Below are 21,445 nucleotides of genomic sequence, written 5' to 3' on the forward strand. Positions count from 1 at the left end.
CGTGCATCTCATTAAAGCTTTAAAATTTAAAAAAAAGTAAACTTAAATAAAATAACATAAAAATTTTGATGTACAAAAGTTGTGTACACCAAGTGTTTTGTTTTTATTTAGTTAAAGATAAAATATTACCATACTCTTTCTTCGACCAGTGGTATTAAATTTTCGGGATTTATTTCCTTATCCATTATTGTAGTTTTGATTTATTTACTTAACAAAATAACCAAATACAAGCACGCAGTGTGCCTGCTTCCTTGCGACAGGGAGCGGGCGGGGAGGGGTCGGGGTTTGGCGGGGACTCTGCCGGAACGACTGGACGGCAAGTGTGAACAGCTCCATACAACACTATGAGCGAGCGTGTGCCGACACGATTTGAAAACGGACGCGCTGCGTAGGCGAGCCATCCGACAAAAAATGTCGGATCCGTTTTCAAATCGTGTCGGACAAGTGTGAACAGCTCCATACATCCACTACAGCCACTAGGGCATCCGATTTTAAAACGGGACCCGCCCCCGATTTGAAAACGGAAGTGGGAACGGGCCCTGACAGTGACGATTTCTTGCGCAGATTTTTGACCTGAATTTGTTCGTTAGAGTGGAGGACGGTTAAGTTAGATTGCACATACAAATAACATATATTTTATTGCAAACCATAATAATTTATTTTTTTGGTAAATATACTTATTTTATTTATCGTCATAACAGTTTGAGGATCGTAAGATTGCGGGAGTCCCCGATATAGGGATAAAACGTTGGCGTGGCGGCTTTTCATTGGTTAGAATGTGTGAGTCATGATACACAGTTATGCCCCGTTCAGACGTGGCGATTTTAGTTGATCAACTCTCTGTTGAATGAAACTAAAATGCTAATAAACAATTAAAGATTTGTTTTTGAGGTATTATGCCGTGTTGCGCTACCTCCTTCTTTAGCCAACGTTTCGGACAGCATTGCAGTGTCCATCATATCATCATCAGATTGCCCTGATGATGGACACTGGAATGCTGTCCGAAACATAACCCAAAAACAAATCACTATAATACTTTTGGCCGTGAAGATTTCAAAGGTTGATCAAGTCATAAAAAATAAAATGAAAACAATCAGAACCATATACAAGAAGGATTTAAGATCAGCATTAGTATTTCCAGAGCGGAAGATACTCTTAGTATCACCCTGGTGATGGTATCAGAGTTAAAACGTTGCTTGAAATGGCTTTGGGGTGTTTGGTGACCAGATCTGAATAGCCAGGTACTTTGCCACCTTCCTCTTCCCCGTCTACTTCCTCTCCCCACTACCCTCAACCTCACAACATACCCCAATTGGGTATACAATGGTCTTACTGGCTCCAGACGGTTGAGAGCAGTTGGGGCTCTTGTGCGTTTTCACATAAACAAATAAATAAATTAATGAAATCAATAAAGAGTGCAGACATAAAAATGAAACTCCAAGTGTAAGATATCTCAATGTTATTTCTAATTTAGTATTTTTTTAAATTAAATTTTGGACTGAGGTAAAGTAGTCGAATTCCGCTGCACACAGTATACAAATGTAAAAAAAACACTTAGTTTAAACTTTATCACCTACTACAAGAAACAACTTTTCATTTGAAGGGAGATGGTAAAGATGCATTAAAGATCTATATTTTTCTCAATCGTGTTCTGGGTTTACTTTGAAGGTTATAAACTACGCTCAAATTCTTTAAATAACCAAAAAAATAACCTAATAACCTGTTTTATGCACGTATTTCCATATCACCGGACTTGAAATTATTATTTCCGGTATTATTATTATTTATTCGATAATTTGTATAGCGCCGCTTTCGTGAGATATCACCTCAGGGGCGCTTTACAGTTGATGCAGGTATTACAAAAAATATAAATATTAAAAAATAAACTGAAGTTAAGTTAAGTAAACTGAAGTATAGGAACAGGTGACACGAAGATAGAAGATGGAGACACTGCAGCAAGAATCCTAGGTGGTGAAGAAACTGGACCAGCTGCTGCAGCGAAAGAGCCCATCGCGTCCGCCAACAGTGCCAGCACGAGGTTCGTCATCCGTCCAGGTATGTGTCTGCTGCTAATAAAGCGCTGACACACTTTCCTCTCACAGATACCAGACCTTGGCAGCACCGCTGTGACTTTCGACGAACATGGAGATGGAGACTCTGCAGCAAGAATCCTAGGTGGTGAAGAAACTGGACCAGCTGCTGCAGCAAGAACCACCAACAGCGTCCAGGTATGTGTCTGCTGCTAATTAGTAATTAAGTTAAAATCAAATAATGTTATCTATATAAATAATAATGTAAATGTTCGTTCGTTTAAAATCTTATATCTCCAAAAGTTCTTAACTGATTGCCTTAAAATTTTGAAACAAAGATGCATTAGAATACCCGTGTGTTTTTATATGCCTATACTATATAGATATCACCTGTGACAGGTAAAAACATGTTTTTTGAAAAACAATGCCATCTGTTGGACGTAAAAGCAAAACGTGCTATTGTTTCTCTATCTGCACAGACAGACTAAGCCACAGCAACGCGTGGGGGGTTGCAGATAGTTTATAAATAAATGCGTGTTATACGTGTAGCGTGTAGAATTTGGCAAACTTTACCAAATTATTTATCCGAATTTCTTAAATGATTTATCGAAGGGTATCGATCCTTCAGTATCTTCTAATATTGTGTTTTTTTTTTTTTTTTATGTGACACCTCACAAGAGTGTCCCTGCCTGTGCAGTGCACAGACAGGGGAACTATGTCACCACCCGGTTGGGCGGCGTTGTGAGGCGGAGTAAGGTAGGGGCTGTAGGAAGGGATTTGTTAATGCGGGCCTTGAAGAGGCTCGGATCATAGGAGGGAGGAAAAACAGATGCCGGTAGCTCGTTCCACATACGAGCCGACTTACACAAAAACGAGTCGTAAAAACGGCCCGTTCTCATGAAGCCAACGTCAACCGTGAACGGGTGTTCAGTTCGTGTCCGTCGAGTTTCGCGCACGTGCACCGGTGCATCAGGAATCAATGCTGCTAGCTCCTTGGAGCAGGCTCCATTGAAATACCTGTAGAACAGACACAGCATGCCTACATTGCGTCTATGCATCAGAGAAGGCAATCGGTCTGTTAACAACGGATTGTCAATCAGACGGATCGCTCTCCTTTGCACAGACTCAAGCAGGTTTATCAAGTATTTTGGGGCACCAGCCCAAAGGTGGCTCCCAAATTCAATAGTTGGGCGGACTTGAGACTTGTACAGGGTCAGCAGCTGGTCACTGTTGAAGAATCTCCTAGCCCTGTACAAGACGCCCAACTTTTTGGAGGCCTGATTTACTCGGGCTTCTATGGATCCCCGATACTTGAGCTGGTCTGATATAGTAACTCCAAGCATTTCAATGGAGTCTTTATTGGGGAGAGTGCTCCCATCAAATTGCACCAGACAGTCATTGATCTCCCTCTTTGCCGAAATCAGACACGCTTGGGTTTTTGAGACGTTGAAACTGACCAAGTTGGCCTTACCCCAGGCACGAACCATCTCTAGGTGGTGGTCAATTTTTCGCTTCAAAACTTCCCGAGCTGTTCGGACATCATAGGTGGAAGGGGGCCTGTCAAAAAGATAACCCTCGTGAACGGTGCTGTCATCAGCGTAGCAGTGAATTGGTGCACATTCAACGAGATCGTTGATGTGCAATAAAAACAGCGTCGGAGACAGCACAGATCCTTGTGGCACCCCCGCATTGATTTGGTGCGGTGAGGAAGAAGAGCCGTCAACCACGGTTTGAATTGTTCTTCCCCTCAGAAAGTCCGCAATCCAACTATGCAGGGTTGGGTGGATCCCATACGATGGTAATTTCCCGATAAGCGCCCGGTGCCAGACTCTGTCAAAGGCTTTGGAGATATCCAACCCAACGGTTTGGGTTTCACCAAAACGTTCCATGTACCGCCCCCAAATATGCGTTACATATCCAAGTAGATCGCCACACGATCGGTTTCGACTGTTGCTATCTTTCTTTAAATAGTATTACATGCACCTAATTTAATTCTTCTTAAAATCTATTTTCTAACCCAAATGTGACGTTTTTGTGCCTTTTCAATGACAAGTTCTTAAGTTCGATCAGTGAGAAATTATAGAGACGCACGCACGAATAATTTTAGTTGACGCCATCTTGATTATCAATATCGGTTCGAGTTAAACTGGAACGTCTGAACAAAATCTTGTTCTATTTTTGTCGTTCAATAAAAGTTGTTCCACGAAAATCGAACCGTCTGAACTCGCCTTTAATTAGAGAATACATTTAGGCAAACAATATTATGGTCAGGGTTGCCAATACATATGCTCTAAAATACCCACAATAGATGGTAAAAATCCCCAAATTCGGGAGAACCAAATGACAATTCCACACAAGTTTCTTTATAATTATCTTAAGGCGATGCACTGCGTCGTGTAATATTTTAAATTGAGCCGCTATCAATAACAACCCTTACGTAGATGGCGATAAGGTTTAAATTCCCGCTTAACACCACCCGCCTGTTTTGATTTATGCTAGAAAAAAATATGGCCAAAAAGTGCCTTTTATGTTATTTTGTGGATGTTCAGGCATAAATATTATTTTTTTTCGATCATTTTATAAATAACTTAATTTGCCACATTATACAATAAAATCATAACCGAAAATGGGTTCGTAAGTAGGAGATTTTGAACTTTAAAGCAATTTTCATTGGCCTTATACATTATTTTTTATGGGCTTATAAAAAGACTTATTTAAAAAATACTCGATTATTTCAAAGGCAAGATGTATTCTACTCGCAGTATTTGATTAAAGCATATGAAACATTTCTAGGCGACCAAATTTTCAAACCAAAAACACATGATTTTGTATTACTACGTATGGCATCGCCTTAAATGAAACAAAATTCTATTGAAATCAGATTTTTTATTTAGGTGTTTAAAAAGTAGAAATTTGTTCTAAAAATTCTAGTGAAAGAAAACGAAATTGTTTGCAGTACATTTTCATTTGTAATTGCAAAATATTTATTTTGAATGTGGTTGGATAATCAAGAAATAATTAATTTAATAATTAAATTTTTGGCATTTTCCCCACATTAAGGTTCTCCCCACAAAATACCCAATCCGCTTTAATTCCTAGGAATTCCCCGCAGTTTGAAGAATACTCCAAGAATTGGCAAACCTGATATAAATAGTTGAAAATCGTGCCTATTGAACAATGTCCCATCTGACTCGGCAATATCATGCTATATTAAACTCTACGGTAGTATTCTCAAGAGCTCAATAATGAATGACGATGAGTATCAGATAAAACATTTGCGGCACAAAATGTTTGTTTACAGTGTATTATTTTGGTAACGAGATGGTAACGAGTCTGTCATACATCGTGACATCATCATGAGGCGTGTCATCGAACAATCATATCGCAATCTTCGATAGTAAGGCGGGTAATTTAAAAATATACAATTTAAAAAAGAAAATAACGCCAGAGTTGCCGGCAAAAAAAACTAAAGCTTCATTGAGGTGATAACCAGGAAAAGAAATAAACTAAAAACTCAGTAAAATGTTTTAGTGCAAAAATAAACACATTATTTTTTATAACATAAAACAATTTACAATCTTTCACCCATATTTCTGCTGTGAGGTGATTTATGCTGAACTTCGTGGTCGAGGGGTAATTCTCTAGACTAGCAAGCCGAAGGTTGCGGGTTCAAATCGCAGCGTGCGTAAATTTTATTTTATTGATTGGTGTACCGAGGCATCATAAGGATGCACTATTCCTGTGTAAAGTAGTTAACAATAATATTCAATGTCCATAGTTGCTAAACAATATTCCATTCAATGTACCTGCGCGTTTAACACGCTCTTGTGTCCTGTTCAGGGTTGATCAAAGCAAAACGAACTCTAAGCAGAATTCTCGCCTGAACAGACTATGCAATAATTACAATAGCGTATTATCCAAGGTTGATATTTTCAGTTGCGAACTTACCAAATACAAGAGGTCCATAAAACAATATTTCTCTGTGGTTTGTGAATAATTTTTATGTCTCTATTGTTTATATCTCTATTATGATTTGATTTATATCTACAACCTCTCTCCATGTCTATAAATGTATTGTTTTTTGTAAATTTTTCGTTTTATATAATCTTTGTTTTGTATAAATTTTTTAATTCATATTCCTTTCTCACAAATTTAAATAACTTCTTCCATATAATGCTGTCTCAGTCAAAGTCACAAGGAGGAAATCCATAATTGGTTTTATTTCACTATATAATACTTATGTACAAACTGATTAAATGTAAACTGTCGATTTCCCGAAAATGAATAAATAAATAAATAAGTAATTTCACATTTTAATAATATAAAATGTATTTGCGGCACGTTCTAGAGTGGAAGATACTCTCAGTGTTGCCCTGATGTAAGACCACCATTCAGATTTGAAACGTTGCTTGAAATGGCTTTAGCCATGTTTGGTGCCCGGATTCGAATAGCCAGGTAGTTACCCACTATTCTCTTCCTCATCTCCTTTCCTTCCTTACTACCTTCAGTCTCACAACATAAAGTATCTTACCGTAGATCAGTTATCTGACGATAACTGTGGTGTCATCTTCGTACAGAGCTTTGTGAGAATTTGGGTGAACTGAGAGGGGAATGTCGTGATTGTAGACATTGAAGAGGACGGGAGAAAGCAGAGACAGTCATGAAGCGTTTTGTGAAGGCGTAGAAATGGTTTGAATTCTCCCATCCTCTTCAATGTCTACATTCACGACATTTCCCTCTCAGTAACATACTGTTCATCCAGGATGGTCACCTACCAACGTAATATCGACTTACTTCAAGATTGGTACGATAGATGACGTATAGACGTGAATCCCTCAAAGAGTGTGTGTCTTTTTCTCCCGTAGAAAAAAGAGCGGCCAGACTCGATGTACGACCAGGTCATACAGTGGCAAAAATCGGCCAAATATCTTCGAGTGACCCTTGAAAAACGACCAACATGGACGACTCATATTAAAAACACATTAAATAAAGCTAGGAAAACATCCAACGCATTATCTATCCCCTAATTCACTCCAACGCAAAAACTTCAATTCAAAACAAACTTTTAATCTACAAAACACAAGTATGCCCCATCATGACTTACTCCTCACCAATATGGGGCACGGGGAACACAAAACGTCTTGCATCATTGCAGAATGCCACACTTAGAAGATACACCAAAAGCCCTTTGTTTGTGCGAAATAGTATTATTAATTCAGGCACGAAAATCCCCCCACTGAAAACCCACATGGTAGAATAAGCCAAATCCTTCTACTCGAAACTTCCTATGCATCAAGACCCGAGCATAGCATGTCTCGGGCGTTCAAGTCCCGATGATAATGGTATAAGAGGGAAAGACCTAGAATTTCTTCAAAGTTACTTAACTAATCCAACCCAAAATGTCAAAATCGAAAACAAATTCAGCCAACCCCTCCCTATAACCTACGGAGTTCCCCAAGGAAGCGTCTTAGGCCCTACTTTATTTCTCATCTACATAAACGATCTTTGTAACCTAATGATAGATGGACAAATTGTAAGTTTTGCTGACGATACTGTGCTACTCATTCAATCAGACACTTGGTTAAACGCATACAAAATGACCGAGAAATCAATTAACTCTGTTAAAAAATGGCTAGATATTAACTCTCTTGCACTAAATACTTCCAAAACAAAATACATTACTTTTAGTATGAATATCGTTGGCCAACCTAATCAACATGTTGAAATAAAAGTACATGAATGTTCTTGTACTCACGATACATTCTGTCAATGTCCTTGCCTAGATCGAACGGACCATATCAAATACCTTGGTCTTACATTTGATCAATATCTAAAGTGGAATACACATTGCCTACTTATCACCAATAAACTTAGAAAACATATTTATTTATTCAAAAACATTAGAAACATACTAGATTCCAAATCAATTGTTTATTACTCTCTTTGTCAATCTATCATTGAGTATGGAATAATCGCATGGGGAGGTGCAACACTATCAGCTATAGATTCATTATCGAAGGCACAAAAAATAATTATGAAAGTTATTCTTTAAGTTCCCTTAGAAACAAGTACTGCAGATATATTCTACAAATTCCATGTATTAGATATTCGACAAATTTACACAAAAACTATCTCAACTCATCTGTTTAAAAATAAAACACATCCATTTTATGAAAATACCCAAAATATTGTAAACACGAGGCACAAAACCAAAGAACTTATACAAACACCTAAAACAAACACAACATTTGGTCAAAGAAATTTCAAATACATTGCGTCTAAAATATACAATAACCTAACTGAAAAAACAAGAAAATCGAATAATATTAACAAATACAAAATCCTTATCAAACAATGGATCGTGGAAAAAGGTCGTGCAATAATTAGTCACCTCACCCAAATATAATCCTCTATCTCATTATTGTTACCACTACCTACCAACCTGAAAATTTTTGTCAAATATTTTTGCTTTATTGAAAAATGTACTTTATTTTAATATTATAAAATATTTGTAAACTAGTCTGTCTCGGCACAGGATTTCCTAGTGAGACTGTCAAAGTAAAAAAAAATGTAAGCATTTTTATATAGATGCACATAATAAATAAAAATAAAAAATAAAATAAATCCATTCCCAGTCTCTGTCGTATTCCTCCCTTGATGGGTGGACTCAAATAAAAAACTACATAGCAACGAAATATACAAAAAATATAGTAAAAAAATATATACATTCCTCATACGATCATACATGGTTTTATCACACATACGCCTCGCCTCATTTATGTACTATGTTCGTTATGTTGACGACATTTTGGTCTGTTGGAAAGGCACCAACAGACAATTAGATCTTTTTGTCACATTTGCTAACTCCATCAACCGTAAAATCTGCTTTACGGTTGAAAGAGAGTGTAATAATAAAATTATTTTTTTAGACCTAACAATCGGTAGAGAAAATAATAAACATACGTTCGAAATTTTCCGTAAGCCTACGTTTACAGATACGACCATTAATTATAAATCTTTACATCCATGGTCACATAAATTATCTGCCTACCACTCAATGGTACATAGGCTTACTAACATCCCACTCGACAAGAAAGCATACGAGAAGGAAAAAAATACAATCCTAACTATTGCTAAAAATAATGGCTTCAAGGGTAGAGACATCGAAAAAATAATTAATAATAATAAACACAAAAATAACCTTAAATTAATTTACCCAGCGACTAATAATAAGACGAATAATAAATTCGGGTGTTTAGAATTCATCGGACAGACATCTAATAAAATTGCCAAAGTCCTCAAAAAATGTGGCTTAGATATTGCCTTCCGCACAAATAACAGCTTAGGATCATCTCTTAAAAACTCAAAAAGTAAGGTACTCAAATTACAAAATAGTGGCATTTATAAACTCCAGTGTGACGAATGCAACGCTGTTTATGTTGGACAAACGGGTCGGTCCTTTAACACTAGGTTCAAAGAACATATAAGATCTTTTAAAAATAATAATAAAATGCAATATCAATTTGCCAAACATCTCCTAGATGAAAATCACTCACTTAATGATAATAATAAACCAACTCCGTTACACGTACAAAATAAAGGCCGTAAACTGAATCTTTTAGAGCAGTTAGAAATTAACAAAAATTCTAATAATCCGAAAGCTATTCTAATTAATGAACAAACCAATATAATTCGTTCACCCCTACTAGATATCTTCAAACCTAGTGCAAATACGAGTGCACATTGAAGTACTTAATTATACTATTAAAATAACCCTATGAGTCATCGTTTGAGAATAACTAACATTAAGACATTCAGTCAAATTTAAACATTACACTAATTGGGGAAACTTTACTAGGGTAATAACCATCAATAATTTCTAACATTTTTACACAGAAATCAATTAAGAAATCAGTAATTGAAATTAAAATACCTACCTAGAAATAATATAAATGTATCGACTGTAAGTGGGCTACCCACAGTTTGATAATGCCTTCAGAGGGCGAAACAGCTGTCACGCGTAATAATAATTACACAGCAGAACTTGTTTAAATATAAACTGTTTTTATAAACCCAATAATAATATTATTGTATATATAAAAAAATAAAATGGAGTTCTACAAATTAAACTTAATAACAATAAATAAATGAATCAACATTAATATGTCATGGCTATCCAACTGATAATTTATAATTTTGAATAAAAATATAAGTTTAAATTTTTTTCTTCTATCACTTAACTTAAGCAATTTCAATGAATGTTATAAAAAAATCATGATCAAATTCAAAAAAACATTTATTGCACAAAAATACAAAGTACAAAGGGTATAGCTTATAGGTTACATCCTATTTCTTCCAGTTAACCCAACAAATACACATTATATTACAAAACCCAACAATTACATGTTAACAAATATATGTAAATAAAAAATAAATGAAAAAAGAGGTATTTAATTTATGTAAGGTATTCATTTAAGGTGTAGTGACATTTGTTTAATAGAAATGTTTTAGTGATGATTTAAATTTGAGTATGTCAGTTATATTTTGTTTGATGCTACGTGGAAGGTTGTTATATACTTTAATGGCCATGTAGTGTGGTCCTTTTTGAAATATAGTTTTGTTTGCTTTTGGGATCAATAAGTTTTCTGTGAACCTTGTAGCGTGTTTATGTGTTGAGTTTTTTTGTGGGAAATTTTCTGGAGATGATCGAACTAACAGGTATAACTCCATTATATATATGTCCGTCACTGTCAGAAGTTTGAGGTTTTTAAAAATTGGTTTACATGAATCCAGGTGATCAGAGTTTGTAATTATTCGTAGGCACCTCTTTTTGATAATAAAAACATCTTTGGCGTTTACTGAGTTTCTCCAAAAAACAATTCCGTATTTTATCATTGAGTATCCATAGTATGCGGTGATTACTGACTCGATGTTTAAGATATTTTTAAGGGTGCCTAGAACAAAAGAAAAGCTACTGATTTTTGCTACAACTTTAGATACACATTCTTTCCAGTTTATATTTGCATCTAGTTGTATTCCCAGCACTGAACAAGTTTGGGAAGGTTCGATATGATTGTTATTAAAGCTAACATTTATGTTTATAGGTGTAGCTTGTACTGTAATACTTCTATCGAGAAATGTGAACAGAATGTTTAGTGTGTTGAAATTTTTAAAATCCTTGTAAATTCTTACTATAAAACCTAACATTTCCATAGCCCTGTTTATGTGAGATATAGGTAAAGAAAGAGTTGCTGATCAAATATTGTGCCTAGGTTAAGTATTTCGATTACAGAGATTAAGTCAAAATTAAACAATGAATAATTATACATTATTGGGTGTTTGATGTTGTGGAACCTCATAACTTGGCATTTGTTAATATTTATTTGCAGTTTATTACTAGAACAGATAAGTTATAAGTTGCGATAGGCAGCCCACTCATCGGGTAGAAAAAAACCATCCCACAGGTAAAGGGTTTCCAATAAGAGGTGTTATTTTGAATAGCCCGCTATTTCGGTAGATATTACTTTTGAAGCTGTCATTTTTTGACATTTGACAAGTAGAAACTACGCCATCAATAAAAATGGAACGATACACGCATCAAAAACGCATTGAAATTATTAAAATTCACTTGAGTGAATCAAATGCAAATCATCTTGGGTGATGAGGCCCATTTCCACCTCGGTGGCTTCGTCAACAAGCAAAATTGTCGCATCTGGGGCTCGGAAAACCTAAGAGTTATTGTTGAAAAGCCTCTCTATCTTCAACGTGTGACTGTTTGGTGCGATTTATGGTCTAGCGGTGTCATTGGACCTTACTTTTTCGAAAATGAGGCTGGAGCAACAGTTACGGTGAATGGATTGCGCTATCGAGAGATGATTAATGATTTAGGGCCGGAATTGGAAGGTATTGATCTGGACAACGTTTACTTTCAACAAGACGGCGCTACGTGCCACACAAGCAACGAAACCATTGATCTCTTACGATTGAATATCAAAATAACACCTCTTAATGGAAAACCCTGTACTTACCTTACCACAGTTCCTGAGACATGGGGATTGATTTCCCCGAAACTCATATTTGCACAATAAGATATTATAAGTGGAGTTTGAGTGCTCTTGAAGTTTTTTTCTGATGAGGGCTTGAGTGCGATTGATAGAAGTTTTCAAGGTTGGCCAGTGGCGACGAGGAGGTTTCCTTGAAATTGATTGGGGAGTGTGCGGGAGGGGTGTATTGGGGACATTGGGATTAAGGCGATGCCATACGTAGTAATGCAAAATCATGTGCTTTTGGTTTGAAAAATTGGTCGCCTAGAAATGTTTCAGATGCTTTAATTAAATACTGCGAGTAGAATACATCTTGGCCTTTGAAATAATCGAGTATTTTTTAGATAAGTCTTTTTATAAGCCCAGAAAAAAATAATGTATAAGGCCTATGAAAACTGCTTTAAGGTTCAAAATCTCCTACTTACGAACCCGTTTTCGGTTATAATTTTATTGTATAATGTGGCAAATTAAGTCATCTATAAAATGAACGAAAAAAAATTAAATATTTATGCCTGAACATCCACAAAATAAAATAAAAGGCACTTTTTGGCCATGTTTTTTTCTTGCATAAATCAAAACAGGCGGATGGTGTTAAGCGGGAATTTATACCGTATCGCCATCTTCGTAAGGGTTGTTATTGATAGCGGCTCAATATATAACGCGCCAAGGGCAAACAACTGGAAGATGTTTAACCCTTAAATGCATGATTTATTTATTTTTCTGGAAAAAAATATATTTTGTTGATATTTATTTACATGCATATGCAAGGAAATATAAAGAATTTATTTTTTTTGTAATTTTTTAATGATATTTGATTAAAAAAAAATTGTTGCAGGTTATCAACACCATGTATTTAATAAAAATTAATATGAATAATTTACGTATGAAAAAAAAATAAAAAACCTAAATAAATTTCTCAAAACTAATAAGTGTACCGGAAAAATACGAGTTATTACATATAAGTATTGTATTATTGTATCTACTTACCTAAGAAAATCAAAATAATAACAGCAAAACAAAACTGTAATTCTAATTCTAATAGAAAAATAAATTACAATAACGAGATACACGGACACGGGACGAGAAATTCTAAGCAAATTAGATTGCCAACAAGAAAAAAAACAAGCACCCAAAAATCTCTGATGTACCAGGCCGTTCAACTATATAACAAAATCCCGAAGGAAATTGCTGTGATAGAAAATATTAATAAGTTCAAAAATGAATTAAGTAAATATGTCTATCTCAATTAATAATGTTTCTTTTTTGTGACTTTATTGAAATATTTAAAGAAAGATTATGTTTACCAAACAATGTACATGTTTATATGTTTATAAAACTATTAGCACACACGAAGATGTGAGCTAACTTAAGATTAATAAATAAATAAATAACCTCCAACCAATTTTCGAGAATCTTCACTTTGTTAAAGAAAAAGTGACATTTGACATTCGCGAAAGAAAAAAAAGGTGATGCCACTCGATAAAATATATTACCGTGAACTTGATAATTCTAAAACGGCATGCATTAAGTATACACCAAAGAGTTAAAGGTGGTTTGAACGGTATGTTGCAGTTTTACAACAGTATGCATTTAAGGGTTAAACGAGAATAATAATCCTGTGAAAAAATAACTCGCATCACAAAACGTTTCTGGAGATTTCAAGCAATAAATCAAAACCTTCATCGAGAGTCCGAGCCCTACTTCTTATGTTATTCACAATCTCGCCTTATTATTGCGGCCGACCTGAGTTCAGTAATTTTTTTTGGCCCACCATTTGGGTTGGCCCTCCCTAGTCTAGACGTTAGCAGAAAAATTGTAATGGTGATGGTTCGAGTACATAAGATGCTCAATGGATACATTTGCAATCCTGATGTTCTGATAACTGCACCAGAGCTCGGCAGCACAGTTTTTTTTCCAAGAGGCAGGACCAACGATCATGCCTTTGGGGAGAATGACTACGCTACTTATTCATCCGCGAGCCGAACTGCCGCGCCGAACCTCAACTTATGGGAAAGAAAACGAAGAAACTAAATGGCGCGAAACGCCGCACAGTGGGCTGAAAATCGCCTTTCATAGACATAGAGACTTGAATTTTCAAGGGTCTTTTTTTGGCTGGAAATGGATTTTGCTATAAAATTGCGTATCGAGTAATTGCGTGTACAAATGAAGGATTTATCATTTTTTTATGAAAAATTTGTATGGCACTGACATTAAAAAAGAGGCTATCTCTAGAATCATAAGGTTGGCCATTATATACTTACACACAGATATACTACTAGTTATTTGTATTTTTTGACATACTTCGTATTGTGGCGCAACTTGCGCTTTGTTTTTTTTTAAATCCACAAAAATTGAAAAAAAAAAACTTTTTTATGTTGATGATTCTTTTTAATGCTTAAATGCTTTACATATGAGTATGCTTTGTCTAGTTTACAATATTTTATAGCATAGTAATGATCAGCAGAATCCATTTCTAGCCAAAAAAAAATACCCTCGAAAATTCAAGTCTCTATGTCTATGAAAGGCGATTTTCAGCCCACTGTGCACCGCTTGTAGTTGATTCGTTCCTTTCCCGTAATTCGTGTTACGGTTCGAGTTTCGGTTCGCAAATGTATACGTACCCTAAGATTGACATTTTTCAGTCAAACCTCAATGAATCCATAATTAGAATAAATATTTTTTTAACACGAGGCTGCATTTCAACCGATTTAATTAATGCTTATAATTTATAAATGTACTCGTTTTTATGTGTAAATGTTGTGAAATGATACTCGAAGTGTATTTCACAAAAAAAAAAAAATTTGTGTGCTTTATAAAACAAATATTTATGAAATTATTTTATTTGCGCATTTTTAAAATGACCCAAGACTCAACTTTACTTTATGCCCACAGTAGACCTTCGATTTATGGGTTTTGGGTTCCGTCTAAGGGAAGCGGCTTAACCGGGACATTTACCGAAATATTATGTTAAAATACCAATAGCAAACTTCCATTTTAATATCTTAAAAAATGTGTTATTTTGCTGAAAATATCTATTCAGATGCAAAAGTATTTATCGAAAATCATTAGATAAAAATCGCAAGGTATGTCGAGAAAATTACAAAAAAACGCATATGGTTCTTTAACATGTTATATCAAAAAAATCACAATATTTCTTTAAATGCTGGTTAACTCAGATGCCGAGAGATTTTTGCTCTATTCTAATTAAGTTAAGTTATATGTTTTATTCTATATTTTCACTCACGTCTATTAATTATAATCTATATAAATAAAAATGTTAATATTGATTTGTTCAAAATCTTAAATCTCCGAAATTTCTTCACCGATTGCTTTGAAATGTCGATACAACGTTGCATTCGAATACGCGTGTGTTTTATCTCAATATAATATATAAAAATCACGTGCAACTGTGTTCGCACACGGTAATCTCCGAAACCGCCCAACCGATTTCAATTAACTTTTATGAATGTGTATGATTGATTTCAGCTTGAAATATAGGATAGTTTTGGACCCGATATTTGCTGTTGTCGGGATCAACATTTTTTTTTCATTAGTATTCTCAATCCAAAAATACATACAATCACAAATTTTAACTTCATTGTATAAAAGGCGGTCCGTGAAGGGACAACGTCTTATATTATAAAATGCTTTCCAAATGGTTGAATTAAATCCTAACTGGTTTCTAACATATAAAAATTCAACCTGCGTATGTTTGTGCTCGCAAAACTCGAAAAGTAGTCCATTGATATCGCTCAAAATTTCTAATTTTGTTTTTATTAGTGCCAGGAGTATTTAAAGATGTTTAAATGGTAGAAGATAAATACTTAAGAGGAAGCTACCAGCCAAAAATGTGTATATTCTTGGTATACCTTAAATTGTAGGTAATTGGTATTGAAATCGCTTGACAAACGGAGTCTAGAAACGTTCGATTTCAAGCACAAAACTGGTTTTTATTTATTTTGTAAATAATTTAATAAGAAAGCAAAAAAGTTAATCAAGTGAAACTGTCACAGATAATCTTAGCTATAATACTGTATTTTTTAAAAGTTGTTTCCTTTACGCGTTCATACATTTCTATAAAAAAAAAATTTAGTAGTTTACATTTATATTTTTTTAATGAGTAATTTATTTTTTTATTTGTATTTCACTCAAGAGATTTCTCTTGATAGGAAAAGATAGGAAAACCTTCAATTTATCTAAAGCATATTTTTGGTATGCATAATGTACACCAATTCGTTATAAAGATTAATCAAAACGCCTAGTAGAATTAAAGTCGATGTAATGTAGTTTTTAACAGTAACATTCTGGTATACAGTAGTGGATGGTGGAAAAAGTCGGAGGAGCCCAAGAAAGACATTAGCAATAGCGATGCATTGCGGGGATCCACTAGTATACCGATATTATATAGATATCACATGTGACAGATAAAAACACGTTTTTTTTAAACAGTTTTTCTATCTGCACAGACCTGCAAATCTCCCTTTCAAAAAATCTTCACTTATTTTCTTCTTTTTTTTGAACGCTTGTAACGGAGTGTCTATAATATTAATTTCCAAGCGATCAAATGTTTAAACCAAACATGATTTTTAAATACTTCATACATTTTGTAAATGTGTACCGATCTTAGGAGAATTGACAAAATACATATTCAGCGGAAAACGATTTCAAAGTACATTTCAATCCAGATCATTTTTTAATGAAATCATTTAAAAAAAATACTGATGATGAAAGCAGATGAAAGATTCTTTCAGATCTTAGTAATACAACTTAACATATTAAAAAAAATAACGTGAAAACAAAATTTTAGATAACACATTGATTATTGTCATTTAATTTATTTTCGTTTAATATAAAAATATTTACAAAAAAAATTGAAAACCTTGACAAAAAATTATCAATGCCAAACATTATTCATAGGATTATTTTGAAATTTTCGGGAGGGATTGGTGAGAATTATGGATATAAAAAAATATGCTTTAGATAAATTGAAGGTTTTCCTATCGCTTCGCTTGAGTAGAATACAAATAAAAAAATAAATTACTAAATAAAAAATATAAATGTAAGCTACTAAAAAAAATATTTTTTCTATAGAAATGTATGAAGGCATAATGGAAACCACTTTAAAAAAATACATTATTAAAGCTAAGATTATCTGCGACAGTTTCACTTGATTAACTTTTTTGCTTTCTTATAAAATTATTTAGAAAATAAATAAAAAACAGTTTTTTTGCTTGAAATCGAACGTTTCTAGACTCCGTTTGTCAAGCGATTTTAATGCCTATTACCTACAATTTAAGGTATACCAACAATATGCACATTTTTGGCCTGTAGCTTCCTCTTAAATCACATTTCTAACCATAATACAAAATGAGATAGAATAACTTTTATAAGACCGTGTCAGGCAGGGTTTATATTTCTCCCGAAAATACTACGTTTATCTGTTGCATGATAAGAATATCTTCCAAAATTACCCAAGGCGTTAGGATTAATAAAAATATATATATATTGTATTATTCCACATTTCGTAAAATATTTTGACTAACCGAAAAATTTTCTCAGTAAATCGAGATCCTACTGTACTTTTTACTAGATATTTCTACCCACACTGCTTTTAACTTTATTATCACAGAGTTGCAATTCGTCCGTCCATTTCTCCATATCCTTGGTGAAGGAAGGAGTTAATTAATTAATTTATTTGTTTTATTTATCCAGTCCAATATATTAATGTGTGTGTTGTAATTATATGTTCAGTTATTAATCATGATTTGGTGAGTTCATTTTTAATTATTTTTTAATAATTATTATTGATTAGATTTATTGAATGTTGTATGAATGTAAATGAAGCAAGAAGTATCTCCACACTCCTGGCTTATAGCGAAAACGTGGCAACTGCGTTATAGTTTTACAGTTAGTTTGTTTAAAAAAATGTTACAGTTTAATGGGATGGATTGTCACAAAAATTAGAAAATAATAGCGTGTTTCTTTCGTTTCTTAAATAGCCCAACGATTTATAAATTCCTGTAACGTTATTGATGTAATATTATTTTTTTAACTGCGTTACAATTGTTTTATTCATATATGTAAGCAAAAATATCAATTGCAAATGTTTAAAGAATTTTTGAGCCACGTTTCTACCACTAAAAGAATATATAATTGATTATTTTCTAATCTAATATTTTATCGGTTGGAGATTTGAATGTTTGTGATTTTAAATCATCATGGCTAAAAAGAATTATGGTGATTTTTTGGGGTATTTCGCCGTTTAGCCGCGCGTCATCCGCCCGAATGCTGCAACCTTTCAAACAATCTTGCAACGTCCATCATTATGGCAAAATAGTAGACGATTATCAAGCACAGTACTGATTTTGTACTGATGATAGATGCCGCAAGGCTGTTAAGATATTTGTAGTATTGCCGTACCATATAGGTGTACCGTTTGAATGTTTGTTCATCATTTGCCCGAACACTGCATCATTTCAAACAGCCTTGTAGTGTTTATCATTAGGACAGACGATCACCAGGCAGACCATCTTCTGCAGCCAACATAGGCACTGAAAGGCTGTTAGAAACGTTGTAGTGTTCATCTTCGGGGCGGACTAAGCAGTGTTCATCTTCTGCACGAACATTGCGATATTGCAGTGTCCATCGATAGGGCAAATGATCACCAGGAAGTACATATTTTACAGTGATTATATAGTGTTCATCATCGGGGCAGATTATCACTAGGTAGTTTCTATGGACACTGCAATGTTGTTTGAATCTATGAAGTTTAGTTCATAATCTGCCCCACTGCAACGTTGCAAACAGCCTTGCAGTGTCTAGGGCAGATGATCACCAAACAATGTCCATCCTCTACACCTGTGATGTGTTGAAATTCAATTTGATGTGTTGATTTTTTGTTTTGGCCTGATATTAGCTTTTTGAGGCACAAATTACGCGATGTTCCTCCCCTTTTTGAATGCATTAAGGAAAAACGTAACGTACGTTCCGACTACGCGTTCATAGATAGCGCTAATTTAATTATTTTATATAATACATTTTATAATTTGTTTGCTCACTTACGTACTTACGCAAAATCAATTTTAGAAAATAGTTTTGTCCGTATAAAAACTTCATCCTTTCAAGAAAGGCATACAAACGCAATATTGGATTTAATCGTCGGTACAATATTGAATTTGTGTGCCTTTCTCGGAAGAATTGAGTTTCAAACAAAACTATTTATTCATATTCATATTGCGTATGTACAGTCGCAAACAAATAATTTATCTTAAAATGCGTATTTTAATAAAATAAATTAATTAATGCCATCTATGAAAACGTAGAATAACGGGCGTCGCGTTTAACATTAAGTGAAATACTTAAATTAGCGCCATCTATGAAACAGCGGATAATGAATTCTTTTAATAACCTTATATAAGCTTATTTCGTTTTGATTTTGTTCAAGAAATTACAGACAAAAGTTTTTTTTTTTTTTGAAAAGTAAGACAAAATAAATACATTATGTTAAGGCGACGCACTACGTCGTGTAATATTTTAAATTGAGCCGCTATCAATAACAACCCTTACGTAGATGGCGATAAGGTTTAAATTCCCGCTTAATACCATCCGCCTGTTTTGATTTATGCAAGAAAAAAACATGGCCAAAAAGTGCCTTTTATTTTATTTTGTGGATGTTCAGGCACAAATATTAAATTTTTTTCGATCATTTAATAAATAACTTAATTAGCCACATTATACAATAAAATCATAACCGAAAATGGGTTCGTAAGTAGGAGATTTTGAACTTTAAAGCAGTTTTCATAGGACTTACACATTATTTTTTTCTGGGCTTATAAAAAGACTTATCTAAAAAATACTCGATTATTTCAAAGGATTTGCCAAGATGTATTCTACTCGAAGTACTTAATTAAAGCATCTGAAACATTTCTAGGCGACCAAATTTTCAAACCAAAAACACATGATTTTACATTACTACGTATGGCATCGCCAAAGGCGAAGCTAGCAATGAAATAATCATTTTTTCAACCCTTAGGTACCACGAATTGGTTTGAATAAATTGAAGCATTTCCTACTGTTTCGCTTGAGCAGAATTAAATAAAATTTTAATTACTTAAAAACATATATTAGTGTTATCTACTAAACGATACTAAAGTGATGATTGTATTAATCATCGTTATCAAGTTTATTGTTAACAAGAAATAGACTAATACGTCTGCTCCCGTCAGGACGGGAATTATGATTGTCAGGATCATAAATAAACCAGTCAGGATTATGCCAAGGCAATGCGGAATTCGACAAGATTAATAAATTAATGACCAGGGGGGAGATACTGAAAGTATCTAACTCTCTAGTTGTGATATAACTTGTGGTTTTTGCTGAAAAGGTGGTGTTTAAAATATTGTAGGAATAATACGAGTTATTTCTCTATAACATATTTTTTAAATGCTACTTGTTATTGTCTATCTTTCTGTCACTTGTCACCGCTTGTTAATAAAATGTGTAATCTACAGCTGGGCCAAACAGTCGGAAAAACATACATTCTCATTTTTATCCACAGTTTTAACAATTTGAAGTTACTTTTATGCGTACTTCATAAACTCCAAACTTAATTTTTGAGTAAAAATGGAACATTAATACATCTTTTAACATCTCCCACGACATAACTAGTTATGTCTTATAGTAATTTAATTAAAACCATGTGCTATTTATATTTTGTGAGTTTTATTTATGGATTTACCTAATCGTCGCACTTTTAGGAACAGATTATGCAAATTATACTAAGTTCCAACTTAATTAGTACAAAAAATAACTATTTGAAAGCACAAAATTGGTTAATAGGTTCTTAGCTTGTGCTATTTAAATAATTTGTACGTATTAAGATTGAAATGAAACTATCGCAAACGTCAATCAAAATCAAAATGGCGGCAAAGAGATCGTTTTATATGGGAAATTTTGACTTTGGTTGAACAAAAATAGATTTCTAAAGCATCTTTACTATCTCTCCCAAGGTAAATAGTTATTTCTTGTAGTAATTAAGTGTAATCTCTATAATCTCTCCCTATTAAAAGTGCGGCGGTTAGGTAAATCTTTACCGGCAGTCATATGGCAGTTGTTCTAAGCAATTTTTTTTTCTAGGAAAAAAAAGCTGGCAAGTCATGTCGGCATCTTTGTGGTGTTGAGTTTGGCAGCCCTGATCACAGATGTCACTGGAGGGCCTCTGGACTCCTACTCTGGCTTCAACTGCACTCTACCGGCGCACTTCAAGTGCACCAATGGGGAGTGCATCAATAAGCAACTTCACTGCGATGGACACAAGGACTGCTATGATGATACGGATGAACAGAATTGCGGTAATTTCATGTTTCGATCATT

The 21,445-nt window shown here is 34.1% G+C and overlaps 1 protein-coding gene across 1 annotated transcript in view; it reads left to right on the forward strand.

Moving 5' to 3' along the window:
• The first annotated feature begins 17,744 nt into the window (after positions 1–17,744).
• yl (Putative vitellogenin receptor yl) overlaps positions 17,745–21,445 on the forward strand; it is a 77,537-nt gene continuing 73,836 nt past the window's right edge. The window contains exons 1-2 of the mRNA XM_089648973.1: positions 17,745–17,841; positions 21,209–21,423. Coding sequence (XP_089505099.1) covers positions 17,834–17,841; positions 21,209–21,423 — 223 coding nt within the window. The 5' untranslated portion in view covers positions 17,745–17,833. The remainder of the gene's footprint in view (positions 17,842–21,208; positions 21,424–21,445) is intronic.

The sequence above is a fragment of the Hesperophylax consimilis genome, chromosome 28, assembly GCF_061612785.1.
Source record: "Hesperophylax consimilis isolate HC1 chromosome 28, BYU_Hcon_1.0, whole genome shotgun sequence".
Classification (NCBI taxonomy): domain Eukaryota; kingdom Metazoa; phylum Arthropoda; class Insecta; order Trichoptera; family Limnephilidae; genus Hesperophylax; species Hesperophylax consimilis.